The sequence below is a fragment of the Cuculus canorus genome, chromosome 26 (assembly GCF_017976375.1).
Source record: "Cuculus canorus isolate bCucCan1 chromosome 26, bCucCan1.pri, whole genome shotgun sequence".
NCBI lineage: Eukaryota > Metazoa > Chordata > Aves > Cuculiformes > Cuculidae > Cuculus > Cuculus canorus.
This window is the reverse complement of record NC_071426.1, coordinates 5,176,705-5,198,235: the sequence shown is the minus strand read 5'-3', so window position 1 is coordinate 5,198,235 and position 21,531 is coordinate 5,176,705. Positions and strand designations below refer to the sequence as shown.

The following is a 21,531-nucleotide window of genomic DNA, read 5'->3' as shown; positions in this document are numbered from 1 at the left end:
ACTTGGCCTTGTTGAACCTCATGAGGTCCTATCCACCTTTTAAACCCCTCCAGGGATAGAGACTCCACCACCTCCCTGGCAGCCTTTCCTGTGCCTGAGAACCCTTTCTGTGACAAAATTTTTCCTAATGTTCAATCTGAACTTGCCCTGATGCAGCTTAAGGCCATTCCCTCTTGTCCTATCAATCACTTGAGAGAAGACAGCAACACCCACCCCTCTACAACCTCCTTTCAGACATTTGTAGAGAGAAATGAGGTCTCCCCTCAACCTCCTCTGTGCTAAATACCCCAGGTCCCTCAGTCACTCCTTGTAGTCCTTGTTCTCCAGCTCCTTCGCCAGTTTTGTCGCTCTTCTCTGGATGCGTTCCAGACTCTCAATATCTTTCTTATAGTGAGGGGCCCAAAACTGAACCCAGGATTCGAGGTGCGGCCTCACCAGTGCAGAGTACAATCACTTCCCTGGTCCTGCTGGCCACACCACTTCTGATACAAGCCAAGATGATCCAAGCCAAGATGCTACTGGCTTTCTTGGCCACCTGGACACACTGCTGGCTCATGTTCAGCCTCTGTTGACCAACACCACCAGGTCCTTCTCTACTGGGCAGCTTTCCAGCCACTCTTCCCAAAGCTTGGAGCACTGTACGGGTTTGTTGTGTCCCAAGTGCAGGGGTCAGCACCTGGCATTGTTGAACGACGTCACATCACACCATGCCACACCATGTCCCACCATGCCATGCCACAGCACACTGTGGGATGCCAGGGCCCACCAGGCTGTGCCTCAGGGGGTGGCGGCAGCTGGGGTGGATGTGGCAGCTCTGGGGGCTGCAGCATCCCCCAGGCTTGAGGCACTCCCCCCTCCAGCTGCCCCCTGGGTCTTGGTGCTTCCTGGCCCCTGGGGTTCCCCCTCACCCTCTGGGCTTTGCATCCAGGCCTGGAGAGCCCCAAACGCAGCTGAAACAGTGGGATTGTCCCATCCATAACCCACCCTGTGCTATTTGAGAACAATGAGCTGAGCCACGCCATCCTGGGAAATTTTTTATTTCCACCTCCATCACCAAATTCCCCCATTCCCGATAACAAAACCACAATTTTTCCAACAAAATGTAGATAAGTTAAAAGCAAGCGGCGGACACAATAAATAAGTACAAAAGCACGGGGTGGACCCAATAAATAAGTAAAATTCAGGGTGATGCAGGCCCACAGGGCCCAGAGCTGCTATTTCACCTGAAATAGACAGGGGACGGGGGACTCGGGGGGGGTTTGTACTCGGTACATACAGACTGGAAACCAGCAACTGCTGGTTGGGTTGGGTTGGGTTGGGTTGGGCTCGGCTGGGGTCCCTCAGCGCCTGCTCAGCTTGTAGGTAGCGATGTTGACCTGGTCAGGCTGGTTGGTGATGCCGATGGGCTGGCGTGGCTGCTGGGAGGTACAGATGAACCACCCTGGGAAGGCGGCCGACTCGAAGCGTGTGGTCCCCTCGGCTGGGCTGTCCAGACGGTAGAAGATGAAGCGGATCAGCTCCGCACTCTCTATGTCCTTCCTGATGTCGGCTTCCTACAAACGGGGAGGGGGCTATGAGGTGGGGTTCAGAATGGGAAGGAGCCCCCAGCTCCCCAGGAGATGGAGCCAGCAGGACCCTCTACTCACCTCCAGCTGCAGCACAGGCTCGGTGCCACCCATCATGCACGACATGTAGAGCTGGTAGCCTTTGATGCCCAATGCCACTGGCACCCGCCCATTGCCTGAGTCACCCTGTGATGACCGTGGACGGTACAGGGCAATGTTGAGCTTCACTGCAGTGAGAAGGGGTGAGTTAGAGGGTGGTCCCGGGGCTGTGGGGTGGCTCCCAGGTGGTGCCAAGGCTGGAGCAGGGACCTTGGGAATGGACTGTGTCCCCTCACCTTTCCGCCCAGCAGAGGGTCCCTGGAGGTGTAGGGCCACCAGTTGGGTGGGTGACTCAAGCACGAAGCACTTCTGGTTAATGTCGAGGATGTCAAAGGACTGGGAGCGAGTGTAGCGGTAGATGGGTGCCCCAGCGTGGCTGCTCTCGACCCTTTGGAAGGGGACGGGCTCTGCGGGGAGGGAGACAGTCAGGGACACTGATGCACTGGGGTCCAAAAGTGTCCCCCAAGAGCATCCCCTGGACAGGACAATGCCCCCAACATCACCCCTATACCGAAAAGATGATCCAGAAAGCACCCAAGGTCACTGTCGGCAAAGTCCTTGGGTGCCGGCTGCTTTAGGAGCTTGGTCACAGCCACCATGAGGGTGGCAGCCTGGCGAAAGGTCCTGGTGGGATGTCCCTTGGTCACTGTCACCTGGATGTCCACTCCAGGCAACGTCATGTCCAAGTCCAGACAGGGGTTCTGGGAAGGGAAAGAGATGTAGGGTGAGAGCTCAGCTTCCCCATCATCGAGGTCCAAAGATCACTCACACCACTGCCCCAGCATTACCTTCTGCAGACAAAGGCAGTCAGGGCCATAAAATGTCTCCTCACTCAGGCTGAAAGGAAAAAGAGAAATGGTGAAACCAGGGCCACTGTGGCACTAGGGTGGCATCTTGTCCTCAACGTCCCACCCAGCACGTCCACACTTACCTGCTGCTCTCCAGCGTGTCCAAATCGGGGACGAATGCCATCTCCACTGACTGTGAAAACACGCTGGTATCTGTTGAGAGTGGCGGCGTTTGGCTGCCTGCAGCGGCCTGTCCTGCCTGCAACGCTGCCTGGGCACGATCTGAACCCAGCGCTGGAGCGGTGGGTTTTCAAGAGTTGCTGAAAGGAAGCGCCGTCAGAGCGGGATTTCCACCTTTCGCAACACCCGGCTTTGCCCAGTTCCTCTGGCAATACCAGGAAGGCTGTGGGGTTGGCGCTGTGAGGCTGAAGGCGTGGGGCAGGGAGCAGGGGCGATGTCTGGGGTCAGGGTGTGGGGCAGAGCAGGGGTAGTGTCTGGGGTCGGGATGTGGGGCAGAGCAGGAGCAATGCCTGGGGTTGGAGTGTGGGGCAGAGCAGGAGTGATGCCTGGGGTCAGGGTGTAGGGCAGAGCAGGGACGATGTCTAGGATCCATGTGTGAGACAGAGCAGGGGCGATATATGGGGTCCATATGTGGGGCAGAGCAGGGGTGATATCTGGGATCCATGTGTGGGGCAGAGTGGGGCGATATCTGCGGTCCATGTGTGGGGCAGAGCAGGGGCGATGGCTTGGGGCTGCGTGTGGGGCCAATGCCCATGTGCCATCCTTGGTGGCCACATTGCCTCAGCAAGGGCTGCCTCAGCCCTGTGGGGCTGTGATGGCCGTGATGATGCCCATCTTCCCCCGCGCTGAGACCGCAGCTGCCCCGGAAGAGGCCGCTGACGCAAGCACTGCCACTCCGCCATTTCCCCATGGCTTCCTCCTGTGCTGCCCAGGGCTGCGGTCCCGTTGCTGGCCAGGCCCTGCTGTCCCCACCATGTCCCCATCACCGCGGTATCAGAGGGCGCAGGACCTCGCTGTCCCGTTGGCCCCTTGTGCCCAGCCGGGGTGCCCTGGGCACATGGCTCTTGGGGATGCGGAGCCTCAGGAGATGCGGTGCTTTGGGGACATGATGATCTTGGGGACGCAGTGCTTTGGGGACACAGCCCTTGGGGACATGGTGATTTGGGGACATGGTGCCCTTGGGGATGTGGCACTTTGGGGATACAGTGCTTTGGGGATGTGGTAGCCTTGGGGATGCAGTGCTTTGGGGATGTGGTGCCCTTGGGGATGCAGTGCTTTGGGGACACAGCCCTTGGAGACGCGATGCTTTTGGGGATACAGCACTTGGGGACATGGTGCTTTGGGGACTTAGTGCCTTTGGGAATGTGGTGGTTTGGGGACACGGTGCCCTTGGGGGTGCCATGCGCTTGGGGGCACAGTGCTTTGGTGACCTGGCCCTTTTTGATGTTCAGTGTTTTGGGGGCACGCTGCTTTTGGGAGGTGGTGATTTGGGGACGTGGTGCCCTTGAGGATACAGTGGCTTGGGGATGTGATGCTTTGAGAACAAGGTGCTTTGGGTCCCTCCTTGCCACCCTCCTGCTCTGTGACTGCAGGCAGTTGCGCCACACTGCTGGCCCGGGATGTGCGTGTCCGCGGCTGTTGGGGTGCTTTCCTGGTGCCCGTTTCACTTCCCAAAAGCGCCGGCAGTGGCCATGACTCACCTGCAGGAAATTGCCAGCAACTCCGAAACTCCCCACACCCGCTGCCTGCCCGCCCCTGCCTGCACCCTGGGACAGGCCCGCGGGCTGGCACCCACACTGGGGTGGGCACCCAGCCTGTTGGGGGGGGTCACAGGCTGTGGGGGGTGCCCAGGCTGTTGGGGGGGTCTCAAGGTGTTGGAGGGGTGCTCAGGCCATGGTGGTTTAAGGAGGCTGTGGGGTCAATGCCCAGGCTCTTGTTGTGTCCCTAGTGTGTAGTGGGGGGAGATGCCCAGGCCATGGTGGGGGTGTCCCCAGGCCATGGGGAAGGGGATGCCCAGACTGTGGTGATACCCCCAGGTGGTGGTGGGGTGACTAGTTTGTGGTGGGGTGGTCTCCAGGCCATGCTAATGTCCAGGCTGTGGGATGTGAGGATGTCGAGGCTGTGGAAGGGGGTGCCAACCCCCGAGTTGTAGGGGTGTTCTCCAGGCTGTGGGGGTTGATGCCCAGACCAAGGTGGGCCCCCAGGCCACATGGGTGGTCTCCAGGCCATGGTGTCCGCAAGCTGTGTGTGTGTGAGGTGCCTCCAGGGTTTTTGCAGCATCCCCATGCTGCGAGGAGCCAACCATGGGGGAGTCTCCAAGCTCTAGAGGATGCCCAGGCTGGCGGGGGACGGTCCAAAGGCTATGTAGGGGGGGCCAGGCTGGAAGTGAGGTCCTGAGGGTTACCAGAGTGGGGGGGGAGGGCCAGGCTCTTGTGGTGGCCCCAGGCCGTGTGTGTGAGTGCATCCAGGCCGTGGGGAGCCCAGGACATGGGGGTCGACCCCCAAACCACGGGGGATCCTCACGCGGGGCACAGGCACTTGGCAGCGACCCTTGAGGCGCCGCCGCCGCCGCCGCCGGCGGCGGCCCCGCCCCATCGCCCCGTGCCCACCCTCCGCCTGACCCCGCCCCAACACAGGCCACGCCCACCCATTGGCCCTGCCCCCATTCCCGCCCAGGGCGCGGAAGCCACCGCGCATGCGCCAGGGCGTGTCCGGGGCGTGCCCGGCTGGTGACGTCGCGCGGGGCGGGGCGGGCGGTGCCGCGCGCTGTCAGAGTCGGGGCCGCGTTCGGGACGGGCGGACGTGCCGGTAGGAGCTGCAGGCGGTGGGGCCGGGCGGGAGCAGCACCCGGCGGGCGGGGGGCTCGGGGCCCGTGGCCGGCGGCGGGGGTGAGGGGCGCGGCCGCTGCCCGGTGTCCTTGGCGCCACCGCCCGGGCGCCTGGGGGCGGGGCCGGCGCCGGAGGGGCAGCGCAGCGCGGCCAATGGGAGCGGGGCCCGGGGCCGCGGCGGGCGCTGGGTGGTGGACGCGGGGCGGGGGCGGTGCGCGCGTGCGCAGGGCGGGGGTCCCGCCGGAGGGTGCGCAGGGGCCGGGGGTTCTCTCCTCTGCGACCCTGCACGCCGAGGGCCGCATGGGACCCCCCCGCGGCTTCCCCTGCCCCTCCGTCTCCAGGGACCGCTCGGGACCCCCTGTATCCGCCGCCTGGAGGCGCCCGGTGCTGGAGCCTCTGGGCCCAGAGCCCATGGCCGTGCTGCTCTTTTTAGTGCCCAGTTCGTTCTGGTTTTACCCCGGGGCAGCGGTCAGCATCGCGCCCGCCGGGGTCTCAGCGCTGTTGTTCCCTCCCTCCCCCCCCGGCTGTGGCGAATGTTCCCGCACGTGGCCCCGCGGTGGGGTTTGGGGTGAGATTTGCCTGAGCTTCTGCTCCCCGGCGCCTCCTCAGCTCTGACTTCGCGCATGACCCTTGTCCGCGTGTGACCCCAGGGATCTTGGCTCCATCTCCTCTGCCCTTTCTCCCGGCTGTCCTGTGCTACTTTGGAAACATCCCAGCTCCGAGCTTGCTTGGGCTGCGGCACAGACTCCTGTGCCTTTGGGAAGCCACCCCTTTCAGCAAGAGACCCACAAAGACTGCCTGATTCTCCTCGTTTTGGGTCAAGCCCTAGTATTACCCTCTCTGTTTTCCAGAGAGGTGACCGAGACGCTGCCCAGTGGCAGCACCAAAACTGGAGACACTGCTAATGCTTCCATCCTAGGCTGTTTCCCTGCTGTGTGTGCCTGTTCAGGCACGCAATTCGCTTGGCTCTCTAAAATATCCGCAGGTGTTTTGCTGCTTAAATCTAAGGCACGTAAGCTGGGAAAACATCCAGTGCTTCTGTGCTTGCTGTCCTGCCCCTCCTGCCATCTCTTGCCCATCCTGGTCCTGGTGTGACCATGGGCAGGAGCAAGCGAGCATGGTGAAGGGTACAAGGAGTTTTCCCTTCTTCCCTGAGGGAGCCTGTAAAACACCTTGGCCATATTAGTGCAATCCCGGAGCTTTCTTGGGTTCCTTGGGCCAAAATCATGTGTTTTGGGGCAGGAAATGTGCAGAGCGGTCAGAACTGGATTCAGCCAGGCCAGTCTGGACGCCTGGCTCACAAAACGCTGGTCATGCAGGTGTATTTAATTCTCTATCCACTCAAAACTTTGTTTTAACCTGGTGAATGCGTCACAGCCCCTGTGACATTGGGCTCTGCTGGTTAAACTGGTCAGAGATGTGGAACCTGGCCAGCTGGGTCACCTCCAGGCTCTGTCCTGCCTTGTGCAGGAGGAGCTGAGTGGAAAGGGCAGCTCCAAGAACAGCTGACTCCGAGTGCAAGTGCTTCTCCAAAGATGATCTTGCACCTTGGGCTGCAGCAGTTGGTTGGATGTGGGTAACCCCAGGTCTCCTGGTCTGTGCGGGGCCGTGCCCTGCCAGGAGCTGCCAGATGGACGTTGCTGGGGAACCATCAAGAGGTCCCATGCCAGCTTTTGGTTGGTTTCTGGCTTCTCTGTGAAGGAGAGAACAACCTCCTTCAGCTGTGTCAGCTTTCTTGGGTCTGAGCTTCCAGGGAGAAGCGATGGAGTGATCTGGACAGGCTGGAGAAGTGGCCAGTGCAAACCTCATGGAGTTGAACACAGCCAAGGCCAAGGTCCTGCATCTGGGTCAGGGCAATCCAAAGTACAAATCCAGACTGGGTGGAGAATGGATTGGGAGCAGCCCTGAGGAGGAGGACTTTGGGTGTTGGTAGATGAGAAGCTGAACATGAGCTGGCAAAGTGCGCTCACAGCCCAGAAACCAACCATGTCCTGGGCTGCATCCAGAGCAGCAGGACCAGGCAGGGCCATGGAGGGGATTCTGCCCCTCTGCTTTGCTCTGGTGAGACTCCACCTGCAGCCCTGTGTCCAGTTCTGGAGTCCTCAGCACAAGAAGGACATGGATCTGTTGGAGCAAGTCCAAAGGTGGCCACGGAGAGGATCCAAGTGCTGGAGCCCCTCTTGTACAAGGACAGACTGAGAGAGCTGGGGTTGTTCAGCCTGGAGAAGAGAAGGGTCTAGGGAGACCTTAGAGCCGCTTCCAGTATGGAAAGAGCCTCCAGGAAAGCTGGGGAGGAGTTTGATCAGGGATAGGATGAGGGGAATGGTTTTCAGCTGAAAGGGGAGATTGAGATGAGATCCCAGGAAGAAATGTTTCCCTGTGAAGGATTGGGAGGCCCTGGCCCAGATTGCCCAAAGCATTTGTGGCTGCCCCATCCCTGGAGGTGTTCAAGGCCAGGTTGTAAGAGGCTTTGAACACTTGATCTAGTGGGAGGTGTCCCTACCCATGGCAAGGGGTTAGAATTGGATGGGCTTTGAGGTCTCTTCCAACCCAAACCATTCCATGATTCCATAATTCTAAGTGGTCTGGCCTGGTGCCCACATCCTGGCTGCTGTGCAAAGGTCTTCCCTTGCAGAAAGCTTCTGCCCAGTTCTGTCCTGATACACATGACATCAACCAGCAAGGAGAAAACCTTGGCCATGCAGAGTGGTTGCGGGGTAACGCAGCAAGAACTGAAGTCAAGGCTTTTGACCTGGGAGAGCATTGGAAAAAGCTTCCCTGCGGGGTTAGTGTAAGATGTGTCATCTTGTGGCTTGTGCAGGCCTGAGGAACCATCCCTGGTGCTCAACCAGCTCAGCGTGAAGGGAAATGTGGTGCTGGGTGTTAAAACCCAGCTGGGAATGAGTTTTGTGTGGCACCTGCTGTGCTTTAGTGCTTTGCTTTAACCGTGTGCCCGGCTGTGCTGCTGCAGAGGGGAGGTTCAAGAGCCAACATATCCAGCTCCTGCTGGAACCCGGGTGTCCTAGAGAGGGGCTTCCTGTTTAAAACAAAAAGAAGGTTCTGTGAAGAAGAATCAGAAGAGAAATGTTACGGATTTGTTCTTGGAAAAGGAGCGGATGTTGGCTGGGAACTAAATGAGAGGGCCTAGGGAACCGGTGAATCCAGGCAGTGTTTCACCACCGAGCGAGCCTCGTTATCTGCGCGTGTGCCCATGTAAGAAGGTGCAGGGGGCTGTGATGCTGCGCTTAAGGCTGGTAGTGGGTGCCCTGTTGGAGAAATCCGCTGTGTTGAGGCTGATATTGCTGCCGTGCCGGTGAGGACAGGGCAGGCCGAACAGGCTGGGCTGAGCCCTGGGAGCCCAAACTGGGTTTTCCACCTGTTGGAGACTCGGCCATCAAACAGGGTGGACAGATTAATCCGAGTAAAGAAGTGATCTGAAACTCAGTCTCTGTGGTTGGGGCTGATACAGGCAGAGCAGAGGGGATCTCTGCAAGAATTCCTAACCCACTTTTCCTTTCTCTCCCTCCAGGAACTTGGCGTGAGGCACCAGGACAAACATGCTTAACTTAAGGACTTGTGCAGCAAAGCTGCGGCCATTGACGGCCTCACAGACTGTAAAGACAATTTCCCAGCACAGGCCGGCAGCACCCAGGACGTTCCAACAGATCCGGTGCTACAGTGCGCCAGTGGCTGCCGAGCCCTTTCTGAGCGGGACTAGTTCCAACTACGTGGAGGAAATGTATTATGCATGGCTGGAAAATCCCAAAAGTGTACATAAGGTAAGGGGCAACCTCGCCAGGATCTCGCCTTCCCATCTCTCTCTGTGTGCCCCAGTGGTGGGTTCAGGTAAGTGCGCGCATCCTGAGGAGGACTGGATTCAGCTGAAGGGGTCCCGATGGTTGCACATGGTCCTTCTGCCTTGCTTTGCCCAAGAGGAACATCAGCACGTCCGTGAGCCGGAGCCAAGAGGAGCTTCTCTGTTCAACCCCTGTGGGACACAGGCAGCATCCTGGATTACAAGTGGATACAAGGGAATGCCTTCTCGTGGGAATCCGCCTTTAACAAGCTTCCATTGCTTTGTTTCTTCCAGCTCCGACAGCTCATCTGGAGGGTTTATTCCAGAGTGGAGGATGGTGGGAGAGACAGGGAAGGGTGTTCTCTGCATCCTCACCAGTTTTCTCGCTGCTCCAGAGGCACGGGGCTGTTCCTGGTTGGGGTCATAAGGCCAGTGCTGAGCTTGGCTTTTGACTTGTGTGCATAAAGCCAGGGCTCTGCTCTGCCACCTGGGGAGGGGACTGGGTCTGGTGACCAAGGAGTTCCCACCTGCTGCTTGCAAGCTTAAAACTGGGAAACCAACCCAGGTGCGGGCAACATGCGCCGGCATCTGTCCTCATCTGAATTCCTGAGGCTTCTCCAGGTCTTTAGATGTAGAATCTGGCCGGTGAGGGTTCTGCTAGGCAGGTCGACTATGTTTTTCCCCGTCTCCAGCAAAAATGTTCCTGTAGTGACCAAGTCTCAGCATCAGCCAGGGTATTTTTAAGACAGTTTCGTACAGAGCAGGGATTTTCTTTACTCACCAGCACATGAGCAGCCTGTGACCCAGGACGCAATAGTTCAGTGAGGGTGGGTAAGGAATCTCGCACCTTACTTGCGTCAGTGTTTCCGATGGCACAAATCCCACATATCCACAGCGCATGGCCTGCAGGGTGCTATGAAGGCCTTAAAGCAGGATCAAAGCTGGATTTTCACAAACAGTCTTGACTTTATTATTCTCTCAAGGCAAATGGGTGGCTGAGCTGAGCAATATGGGCTCAGAAAGCACAAAGTGTGTTGGTTTGGGTTTGTCAGACAGTGACTTGAAAGCCACCCAAGCAAACGCCCGCGGTGTAGCCCAGTCCTTCAGAGGGGGGTATTAAATTAAAAGCTGCGAATCCAAATGCTGGAGTCTAGTTTAGAAATGACTGAGGGTTCTGTCACTCTGTCCCAGTGACGGGCACAGTTGCGTCTCTGGCAAAGCATCTTCCCAGCTGGACACCAGCTTCTCAGCCCACAGACCCTGCATAGTCCTGGGTGTTGCTGTGAGCCGATATAACGGTAAACATCACAACTGTCGGGCAGCTGGCTGGGAAGGATGTTGGGCCCTGCAGCTGGACCGCTGGCTGGGAAGGATGTTGGGCCCTGCAGCTGGACCTCTGGGTCTCTTCTGGTCTTGTCTCCTCTCCAGTGCTGCCTCTGTAGCTTCCTCAGCTCATCTGTAGGCGGGCATGGCCTGCAATGCTGCATGGGCATCCTCATGCAAGCTCAGCTGAAGGAATTGGTGGAGAATATAGGTTGGAGGGAGCCTCTGGAGTCCCTGCCCTGCATGCCCGGCCTGAGGGTGGCACCCAGTTTTGTGGCCAGACCAGATCACTTGGGGCCTCATGCAGTTGAGGTTTGAGCACCTACAAGGGTGGGGCTGCCATCCCTTTCCAGGTCCTGGTCTGATATTCATGGTTAAGAACTGCACGTGGGTGTGAGTCACCCCTGGAAATCGATGTCCATTTGATTACTTGGGTGTTTGGAGAGCAGTGCAGGGTTTGATGCAAAATTTTGCTTCCTGTGTGGCTGGGAATGCTTTGTAGCAGGAGGAAAAGCAGTGTGAAGATGAAGCGAGGTCTTGTTGTTGCCTAGACAGGAAACTCATGCTGGTGATGTAAAAAGCAAGTACTACGGATAGCTTGTTCAACAAAACCAAGCTGGCTCCTTCTTGACAGAGAGGGTTTGGACCAGGGGGTTGGACTGGATGATCTCTGAAGGTCTCTTCCAACCCAAACCACTCTGTGGTCCTCTGAGATCCAACTTCAGGTCCCAAAACTTCTGGTGGGGCTGATACCTGAGGTTTTGCATGGACTTTGCTTTTGCTTCCTGACGTGCTTGACCATCAGGCCTGACTCGTCTACCCTGGGTGGATCCAACCTTGTTCCAGTGACACCGTTACCAAGATCCCTTGCCAGCTCTTAGCTTTGCCTCTCTCTCCTCTGCACGTTTGTTGATGGCTCACCGTGTCCCCATTGGACACAGAGATGCTGCGGTGGGATCAGGGTGGTCGTAGCTTGTGAGTTGTCCCTGCAGGCCTGCATGCCCCTGGTGTGATGCTGGAGCAACCATGGAGCATGTCACTCCTGTCTCTGAGATGTAGTGGTCTCTCCTTGTGAGACCTGAGGGTGGAGTCCCTCAAAAGCCAGGCTGTCAGATAGGCCTGGCTGGGTTTATCTGTTCCCTGCATGGAGCAGAGGCTGGCCATGCCCCACCACGCTGCATTCCACCGGGGAGAGCAAGACCTTACGCCAAGGAGGAGCTGGGGTTTATATGGCCGAGCCCAGGGTTGTAGTGAATAGAGTTAAATCCAGTTGGTGGCTGGTCACAAGTGGTGTCCCCAGGGATCAGTGTTGGGGCCAGTCTTGCTTAATATCTTTATTCATGATCTGGATGAGGGGATTGAGTGCTCCCTCAGTCAGTTTGGAGAAGACACTAAGCTGTGTGGAAGTGTGGATGTGCTGGAGCACAGGAAGGCTCTGCAGAGAGACCCAGACAGGCCGGATCCGTGACTGAGGCCAGTTGTGCGAGGTTCAACCAGGCCAAGTACCAGGTGCTGCACTTGGGTCACAACAACCCCATGCAATGCTCCAGGCCTGGGGAAGAGTGGCTGGAAGGCTGCCTGGAGGAAAAGGACCTGGGATGTTGGGTGGCTGCAGCTGAACATGAGCCAGCAGTGGCCCATGCTCCTAAGAAGGAGAGCAGCACCTGGCTTGGATCAGCATGGGGTGGCAGCAGGAGCAGGGAAGGGATCGTATCCCCACACTCAGCGCTGGTGAGGCCACACCTCAAACCCTGGGTTCTGTTCTGGCCCCTCACTCCAAGAAAGACCTTGAGGGGCTGGAGCGCATCCGGAGAAGGGAATGGAGCTGGGGAAGGGTCTGGAGTGCAGGGGTTCTGGGAGCGGCTGAGGGACCTGGGGTTGTTTAGCCTGGAGAAGAGGAGGCTGAGGGGAGACCTCATCACTCTCCACATCTCCTGGAAAGGAGGTTGTGGTGAGGTGGGTGCTGGGCTCTTCTCCCAGGTAGCAAGGAGATGGGACGAGAGGAAGTGGCCAGGGGAGGTTTAGAGTGGATATTGGGAAAAATGTCTTTATTGGCAGAGTGGCGAAGCCCTGGCAGAGGCTGCCCGGGGCAGTGGTGGAGTCTCCATCCCTGCAGTGTTCAAAAAACATGCAGACATGGCACTTGGGGACAAGGTTTAGTGGGCGCAGTGGGGTCATATTGATGATTGGACTGGATGAGCTGAGAGGTCTTTTCCAACCTCAGTTATTCCATGAATCTATGATGTTGCCCAAAAGCTATGAGTACTGCAGCCAGCATGAACATCCTGGCTGAGCAAAGTGAATTCACTTCCTCCATGTGGACACGAGTGGCTTGAACTGCAGAAAATACCAGAGTGTGTGTTTGGAGCAGGGAAGATTTAAAAAAAAATCTTTTTAGGCCTTTTTCTGATGCTGAAGGCTGGTTCCTGAGTCTGATGAGCAACTAAGGGCAAAGGGGAGTCGAGGGCGTGGAGGTTGCTGCCAGGATTGGTGCTGCTTGCCTCTGGCACTGCTTCCAAAGGGAGCAAGGGCACCTCTCTCCTGCCCTGCGGGACCAAGCGGCTCTTTGCGAGCTTGAGTGCGGCGCTGGCTGCTGGGGATGCTTGGCACAGCGACTGGGGACCTCTGACTGCAGTTGGTGACACCTGTGGTCAAACCTCTGTGACAAGCCTGGCCTTAGAATAATGGAATCATGCAATGGTTTGGGTTGGAAGGGACCTTAAAACCCATTGAGTTCTAACCCCCTGCCATGGGCAGATACACTTCTCAATGGCTCAGGGGCTCCAAGCCCTATCCATCCTGGCTTTGAACACTTCTAGGGATGGGGCAGCCACCACTGCTCTTGGCAATGTGGGCCAGGGCCTTCCCACCCTCACAGGGAAACATTCTTTCCTCAGATCTCACCTCAATCTCCCCTCTTTCAGCTCAAAACTGTTCCCCCCTCATCCTGTCCCAGCACTCCCTGATCAAGAGCCCTTCCCCGACTTTCCTGTAGCCCCTTTCCGTACTGGAGGCTGCTCTGAGGTCTCCCCTCAGTCTTTTCTTCTCCAGGCTGAACCACCCCGGCTCTCTCAGCCTGCCCTCGTACAGGAGCCCTCTTGGGAAAAGCGAGGTGACCTCGAGCTCTGTTAGACCCTCTCTCTCTATGTATACACGCACATATATATTTTATGCCCAATATATGGAGTAAAGGAGCCGGAGAAGCACTTGCAGGGCTGCCATGGGCATGGAGAGGGGTGGAGGGGAATAACTTGCTGAGCTGTCTTTCTGCCATTACCTTTGCCCAGTGGCAGCTGCAGGCAAAGTCCTTCCCACGCTGAGGGGGTAACGCTGCTGCAGCTGTGCACCTGCTCCTGGGGGATCTGTGAGCTCCAGGGGTGCCTCTGTGGGTCACGGAACCCCTCCCCGGGATGGCTCTTGAATACCCTGGAATTCGAAACCGCACCAGCAGCTTGGAAGCTGTTTTTATAGTGCTTGTCAGAGCCTGCGGCCAGGGAGCCGGGAATACCCTGGAATTGTGTTGGGCAATAAAGCATTCAGTGAAAGCACCAAGCTGCTGCAGCTGATGTTGCACCTTGTTCCAAGAGCTTGAAATGAACTTTTCCTTTCAGAACAGAAGCAAATTGCACCTTCGAGAGGCTGCTGCTGTTGGATGGCAGAGGGAGGAGGTTGCTAAGGCGGCACCTCTGCCTCCCTGCTCTCTGGCCCCACTGCTGGCCCCTTGCTTGGAGGGGGCAAAGACAGGCAGCTGGGCAGATCCCTTTCCCATCCCAAGGCCATGGAGCCCATCCCGGGGTGCTTTTCTCTCCTGTTTGCAGGAGGTAATGGCTTTTGGGGCAGGGAAGGGGCTTGAGCTGCTCTCACCAGGAGCAAGGATCATACAAACAGTAGCTCTGCCCCTATTCCTGCTGTGATTTCCTTTAGCCAGCAGCAATCAGAACAGGCCAGTGTTTGGCTTCTGGGTTTGTTTTGGTTGGTTTTTCCCTTTAGGAGCCATTGTTTATCAGTTACGGTGCCAAATTGTTTTAGGTTTTATGTTCCTCCAACGTGACCTGGTTCTAAATTTAATCACCCTGTGCAGTGATGCGATGGGGTGTCTGGGTAAATCCAGGCTGGAAATAGCGTCCTGGAGCACGTGCTGGGCTCTGCGGCCAGAGGAGCTCCTGGGAAGGGGAAAGCTGGTGCTCCTCTGGCAAAGGTCAGGTTTTTGGTCCCCTCCACCCTGCTTCCAGGACGCAAGATCATAGCATCATAGAATCCCTACATTGGAAAAGACCTTTGAGATCATCAAGTCCAACTGTACCTGTCCGCTACTATATCATATCTGCCTGTCTTTTAAACCTCTTCAGAGATGGTGACTCCAGCACCTCCCTGGGTCCCCGTTCCAGTGCCTGAGAACCTTTTCAGTGAAGAATTTTTTCCTGATGTCCAATCTGAAACTGCACTGGCACAACTTGAGGCCATTTCCTCTTGTCCTATCACCTGTCACTTGGGCGAAGACACCAACACCCACCTCTCTACAACCTCCTTCCAGACATTTGTGGACAGTGATGAGGTCTCCCCTCAGCCTCCTCTTCTCCAGGCTAAACAAACCCAGTTCCCTCAGTCACTCCTCATAATCCTTTTTCTCCAGCCCCTTCCCCAGCTCCGTTCCCTTCTCCGGATACGATCCAGCCCCTTTTAATATCATCCTTGTAGTGAGAGGCCCAAAACTGAAACTAGAATTTGAGGTGCAGCCTCACCAGTGTCGACTACAAGGGCAGAATCACTTCCCTGGTCCTGGCTGGCCACAGCATTCCTGATATATGCCAAGATGCTCTTGACCTTCTTGGCCACCTGGGCCACTTGCTGGATAGTCGGCTTTCAACCAGCAAGGTCCTTCCCTGCCAGGCAGCTTTCCAGCCAGCTGCTGCTTCTGCCCCAAACCACTGCTGGAGCCGTGCTGGTGGCATTGGTGACCTGGTTTGAATGTGCTGCGGCTGGTTGGGCAGCGCTGTGCCCATCCTTGCACCGCCAAGGTTGGGTTGGCGGGCTCTCAGCAGGCACTGGACTCTTGCCCCCAGCTGTTGAAGAGACTTTTGGGGCTGAGAGCAGTGTGTGAATCCAGTGGGCTTTGTTTGCTGGCGTCTCGGGTAGGTGCAGGCACACGGTGCCGCCCTGCCTTGCCCTCGTCCTTTGCGTTGTTTAGTGTGGGAAGTGGGCAAGGTGGGAGCATGATGGGAGGATGTGGCTCGGACTTTGCTCTGCCGGGCTCTCCCAGGTGCCTTGATGCCTCTCCACGTAACCAGATTAACTGGAGTTTGGCCTGAGGTGCTCCTGGGTGCAGCAGGCCGTGCTGGATAAGCACCGCAAGGTCACACCAAGTCCATCAAGGGCTTTTTAGGGGATTTTGCTTTGTTTTCTTAACACCTTGAACTGCCTGTTGCAGAGCGGACAGGAGCAGGAGTAGAATCTACCTTGTGAAGGGCGTGGGAGAGCTAGCACAGGAGGATCTACCCAGTGTGGGTGTCAGCATCAGTGAAACCATGAGGAAAAATGGGAGAGGGGCCAGAAAAAGAAAAAAACTCTCAGTGGTTGAGGGCTGGAGAACATGACTTCCACCAGGACTTGAGACTCAAGGCATCCGGGCCGCAGAGAAGAAGAAGAGGTGTGTGGGATTACAGGGAAAAAATGCTTTTCATAAAATATCGTAGGCATTTAGAGGGCAGTGTTGTGTCCCAGTGAGAAGGAAAAAAGACCTTAGAGCTGTCTTCCTGTATGGAAAGGGGCTACAGGAAAGCTGGGGAGGGGCTCTTGATCAGGGAGTGCAGGTATAGGATGAGGGGGAGCAATTTTGAGCTGAAAGAGGTGAGATTGAGGTGAGATTTTAGGAAGAAATGTTTCCTGTGGGAAGGCCCTGGCCCAGGTTGCCCAGAGCAGTGGTGGCTGCCCCATCCCTGGAGGTGTTCCAGGCCAGGTTGGATGGGTCTTGGAGCCCCTGATCCAGTGGGAGGTGTCCCTGCCCATGGCAGAGGGTGGAACTGGATGAGTTTTAAGGTCCCTTCGGGCCCAAACCATTCCATTTATTCCATGACAAAAGCCTGAAGACTTGGCTGAGGCTCCTTGCTCCAAGCAGTGGTTTTGCACTTGGGTTAGGGTTGTCACCTGTGTCCTGTCCTGAGCGCTGCTGTCAAGGGTGGGAGCCTCTGAGGACAGCCTCGTGCCACAAGAAACAATCAGATGGATGGCAAGTCGGATAATGAAATAATTGGAATAATGGGAGAGCTTTAGTGCTTTCCTGTATGGGGCCTTTGGCAGCGGCTGTACGGGGCTGCGGGGCAGTAGAGAGGCAGCTCCACTCCTGAGGGATTTCATTCCCTGCAGTGGCTGTAGAGCAGTTAGGAAGGGTTTGGGTAATGACCCCGTCACCTCTTTTTTTTTCCCTTTCCCTAGTCATGGGACATCTTCTTTCGCAACGCCAATGCTGGAGCTGCTCCAGGCACCGCTTACCAAAGCCCCCCTCCGCTGAGCACCAGCCTCTCCACGCTGTCGCAAGCCCAGTTCCTGGTCCAAGCACAGCCCAACGTGGATAAACTGGTGGAGGACCATCTTGCAGTGCAATCTCTTATCAGGGCATATCAGGTAAGGGCTCTATGCTGAGGAAAAGCGCGTGAGGGGCATGTGGCAGCTGCGGTGGCTGGGGTTGGCGTGGTTGATACACGTGTGGAGAGCATGAGGCACACATGCTGGGCTGCCTGTTTTTTGACAGGAGCTCATGATCTGTTGGGGCAGAAGCTCAGGTGATGCTTTGCTGGACAATGGGAAGATTAAAGCTGTTGTCACCCAAACAGAGCAATTACGGTAGCAGGAAGGGGGTGATCAGGGTGGCTGGCTTCTAAAATTATGCTACTGCCACGCTCAGCAGTGGGGTAGGACACCCATCCTGCTTCCCCCATGTTGCCAAGGAAACTTCTGAGATCTGAAAACGAAAGTTCAGGAAACATTTCCTTGCGATTTGTGACCTGGAGGAGGATGGTGGTGCTGCTGCGCTGCAGCTTGGAGTGATGCTGCCAAAATCAAACAAGTTTCAAGTGGAAAGAGAGCCTCCTCCAGCCAGGGGCTGGCCAGCCAGTTTGAACTCCAGGGAACACGTAAATACATTTCTACATCTGTGTCATCCTTTCACCTTCTGGTTTGTCAAGTTTGGGGGCTCTAATCGGGGCTGCAGTGAGAAGTTCACAAACCCGGTGGCTGTGAAGGTGTGACCATGGTCTCCTCGCCTCTCCCTGCAAAGAATCATGTTCCTGCTCGGGTACGGGGAAAATCCAATGTACAAGGCCACGGGATAAGGCAAGAAATGCATAACTGGGTGAGTCCAAAGATCTGCCCAACCTCAGCCCTGCTCTGCTTGGAGAAAGTGCCTCTGCCTACCTCTGCAGCCATGATGCTGACGTAAGTGCTGGGGCACTGCCCTGCTTTTCTGTGAGGAGGCGAAGCTGAGACGCATTTATGGGACCTCCCTCTTCTCCTGTGGCTGGTTTCATGGGAAGTGACCGCCCCGTCAGCTCTCCAGCTCACGTGGATCCTGATGAGCCATTTCCAAACGCTGCAGCTCTCGATGATGGAACAAGCGGGTGATGCGAGGTTCAAACAAGCGGTGACTGATGGGATTAGAGGCAGCAGCTCCAAGTCAGCAATTTGAACACAAAACCTGTAACATCTTCTGTATTCCCGTCACCTCCTCAGGCTATGAACAGTAGCGCTGAGAGGTGATTGCTTTTGGTTGGGTGTTTCTAAGCTGTCCGCCTCGAGAAATCCACCTCCCTACAGCCAGGCTGTAGCCACAGTGAGGTGTCCGGTTGAGGGGTTCAGCACAGGGTATGGAGGGACAGAAGAGCAGGAAGGCAGGAGGGAGTCCTGCTTTTGGTGAGCAACCTACATAAAACACCAGGCAATTAACTTCTTAACTGGATCAGCTGGATTGTCCCAGTAATTATAGTTGAGCAGTGACTCTACTTTACTGTGATGTCAGTGATGGCTTCTTCTTTGTAGCGGTGGTTGCATCTCCATGTTATCAGTTCTTTTTAAACCACAGATTTACAGAATGGTTTGGGCTGGAAGAGACCTCAAAGCCCGTCAAGTTCCACCCCCTGCCATGGGCAACCTCCCCACCCTCACAGGGAAACATTTCTTCCTGAGATCTCATCTCTGTCTACCCTCTTGCAGCTGAAAGCCATTCTCCCTCATCCTGTCCCTGCACTCCCTGATCAAGAGACCCTCCCAAGCTTTCCTGGAGGCCCTTTCCATACTGGAAGCTGCTCTAAGGTCTCCCTAGACCCTTCTCTTCTCCAGGCTGAACAATCCTAGCTCTCTCAGTCTGTCCTTGTACAAGAGGGGCTCCAGCACTTGGATCCTCTCCGTGGCCGCCTCTGGACTTGCTCCAACAGATCCATGTTCTTCTTGTGCTGAGGACTCCAGAACTGGACACAGGGCTCCAGGTGGGGTCTCACCAGAGCAAAGCAGAGGGGCAGAATCCCCTCCATGGCCCTGCTGTCCACGCTTCTAATGCAGCCCAGGACACAACTGGCTTTCTGGGCTGTGAGCCCATGAAAGTTTGCTGGCTCATGTTGAGTTTTTCATTCCCCAGCACCCCAAGTTCTCCTCCTCAGGGCTGCTCCCAATCCATTCTCTGCCCTGTCTGGATTTGTGCTTGGGATTGCCCTGACCCAGGAGCAGGACCTTGTCCTTGGCTTTGTTGAGCTCCATGAGGTTCTCACAGCCCCACCTCTCCAACCTGTCCAGTCCCTCTGGATCCATCCCTTCCCTCCAGCGTATCGACTGCACCACACAGCTTGGTGGTGTTGAGAAACTTGCTGAGAGTGCCCTCAATCCCATTGTCCATGCCTGCAACAACCAATACCAACCCCTGTGGAATGCCAGTCATCACCAGTTTCCACTTGGACATAGAGCTGCTGACCAGAACTATTGGAGGGTGACCGTCCCTTATCCACCTAGTGGTCCATCCATCAAATCCATCTCTTTCCAATTTAGAGACAAGAATGTAGTGCGGGACAAGTGTTGGATGTTTTGCACAAGTCCAGGCCGATGATGTCAGTTACTCTTCCTTTATGCATCGATGCTGTAGGCTCATCGTAGGATGCTAAAGAGTGGGCTAGCCCTTGCCCTTTGTTGCAAGATGGACAAGCAAACAGTTCCCAGAGAAAGTTGGTGCAGAAGAGATTTCCTTGTGGCCACCAGCACTTGGGCACGTTGTCACCTTGCTCTGCAGAGAGCACAAGGGAAGCGTCAGAGAATATTCTGAGTTGGAAGAGACCCACAAGGATCAAATCCAGCTCCTGTCCCTGCACAGGACAACCCCAACATTCACACAGCGTGTCTGAGGGCATTTGACAAATGCTTCTTGGATGTTGTCAGGCTGGTATCCGTGACTGCTTCCCTGGGCAGCTGTTCCAGTGCTCCACTACCCTCTGGGGGAAGAACCTTTTCCTAATGTCTAACCTAACCCTCCTGTGGCACATTTTCCTGCCATGCCCTTGAGTCTTATCATTGTTCACCAGACAGAAGAGCTCAGTGCCTGCTCCTCCTCCTTCCTATGAGAGAAAGCTGCAGTGCCATGAGGTCTTCCCTCAGTCTCCTCTAGGCTGAACAAACCCAATGACTTCAGCTGTTCTTCACGCAGCTTACCCTCCAAACCCTTCCCCAGCTCTGTGCCCTCCTCTGGATACTCAGTACTCTCTTAGCATTTTGCCTTAATGTCGATGGCCGATTTCAGGCTCTTTGGCTGGTAAAACCACAAATCCTGTCCTAAAATCCCTTGGGATATTTTAACATGAACGCCTTTCTGGTAAATAAGGTAGATCAGTGTGTCTGGTTTGCACAGAAGGTTTGGTGGCCCGTTCGTACACGAGTGGTTTTTGTAACTGGTGTCAGATTTAGTGGCCGGGAATTCTGTCTTTGCACCCATAATGTGGCAGTGGTGTTTCCTGCCCTACTCCCCACGTTGCTGAGTGGGAAACTTTGAGAGCAGGAGCTGCTGAGAAAGCAGCCTAGAGCTCGGGAGGGGCTCTTGATCGTGGAGTGCAGGGATAGGATGAGGGGGATGGTTTGATGCTGCAAGAGAGGTGATTGAGATGAGGTTTTAGGAATAAATGTTTCCTTGTGAGGGTGGGGAGGCCCTGGCCCAGGTTGCCCAGAGAAGTGGTGGCTGCCCCATCCCTGGAAGTGTTCAAGGCCAGGTTGGATGGGGCTTGGAGCATCTTGATCCTTTGGGAGGTGTGCTTGCCCATGGCAGGGAGGTGGAACTGGATGGGCTTTAAGGTCCCTTCCAACCCAAACCATTTCTGTGAAGCTATGAAAATCTGCTGTGGTCTTGTTTTGGAGTGGGGAAGAAATCTGCCTGGCTTTGCATGTACGTGGAGACTAACAAGCAGCATGGCTCCTGAGGGGAAGAAGACCTTGCTCATGGATTTGAGGATTTGCTGCATACCTGCCAACTGTGGACCTGACCTCAAAGCCACTGGGCATCCCCAGCTCAAAGGTGTTTGCTGGACCAAGTGGTCTTCTGGTCCTGGTGGGAACATCCTGGCCTGGAAAGCAGCGTGGGCTGCTTGTGTCCTGCTGGGATGGCCCCTGTCCTTTGTTGCAAGATGGACAAGCAAATATTTCCCAGACGAAGCTGGCACAGAAGGAATTTATTTGTGGCCACCGGTGCTCAGACACGTTGTTGTCTTTCTTGTGCCATGCCAGCTGGAGAGTGCTGGCTGCTGCGATTGGTTGAGTTTGCCCAGTGAGATATGGTGGGGTCTATCTGTATACACCTCCTGTGAAGGTGAGAAGGAAACCTCCTCATTGCCTCTTGTTATTCCTTGTTGCTCCCAATGCAGATCCAAACCCAGATGACTCCTGGCCTGGCCACTGGGAGCTGGCATGACACTCTTGGTGCCAAAGCTCTTTGGTATTTTCTGCCCAGAAGAGTGCTCTGAGTCCTCCCATAGCTCCTCTCCACAAGGACACTGTGAGCTGCTGACCTGTGACAGCACAGAAGCATGAATATTTCTGGAGCTCCTGCTGCTGGTGGCAGTGCTTGTTTTCTCTGCTATGTTGGCAGAAGA

At 56.0% G+C, this 21,531-nt stretch overlaps 2 protein-coding genes across 6 annotated transcripts in view; one reads left to right on the top strand and one right to left on the bottom strand.

Moving 5' to 3' along the window:
* Nucleotides 1-1,066: 1,066 nt before the first annotated feature.
* Nucleotides 1,067-2,721, bottom strand: LOC104057926 (interleukin-1 receptor antagonist protein-like). 2 transcript variants are annotated; one of them, XM_054088972.1, is made up of 6 exons: nt 2,596-2,721; nt 2,453-2,501; nt 2,176-2,365; nt 1,901-2,071; nt 1,647-1,792; nt 1,067-1,553 (listed from the first exon to the last, which is right to left on the bottom strand). In XM_054088972.1, the coding sequence occupies exons 1-6, from the start codon at nt 2,634-2,636 to the stop codon at nt 1,341-1,343; spliced, it is 810 nt and encodes a 269-aa protein (XP_053944947.1). In that variant the 5' UTR covers nt 2,637-2,721; the 3' UTR covers nt 1,067-1,340. The 2 variants fall into 2 exon arrangements, with proteins under 2 accessions (XP_053944947.1, XP_053944946.1); XM_054088971.1 differs by having other exon boundaries at nt 1,647-2,071.
* Nucleotides 2,722-5,151: 2,430 nt separating this feature from the next.
* Nucleotides 5,152-21,531, top strand: part of OGDH (oxoglutarate dehydrogenase) — a 37,808-nt gene continuing 21,428 nt past the window's right edge. For all 4 annotated transcript variants that reach the window (XM_054088809.1, XM_054088812.1, XM_054088810.1 and 1 more), the window contains exons 1-3: nt 5,152-5,281; nt 8,831-9,080; nt 16,853-17,041. In XM_054088809.1, coding sequence (XP_053944784.1) covers nt 8,859-9,080; nt 16,853-17,041 — 411 coding nt within the window. In that variant the 5' untranslated portion in view covers nt 5,152-5,281; nt 8,831-8,858. The remainder of the gene's footprint in view (nt 5,282-8,830; nt 9,081-16,852; nt 17,042-21,531) is intronic.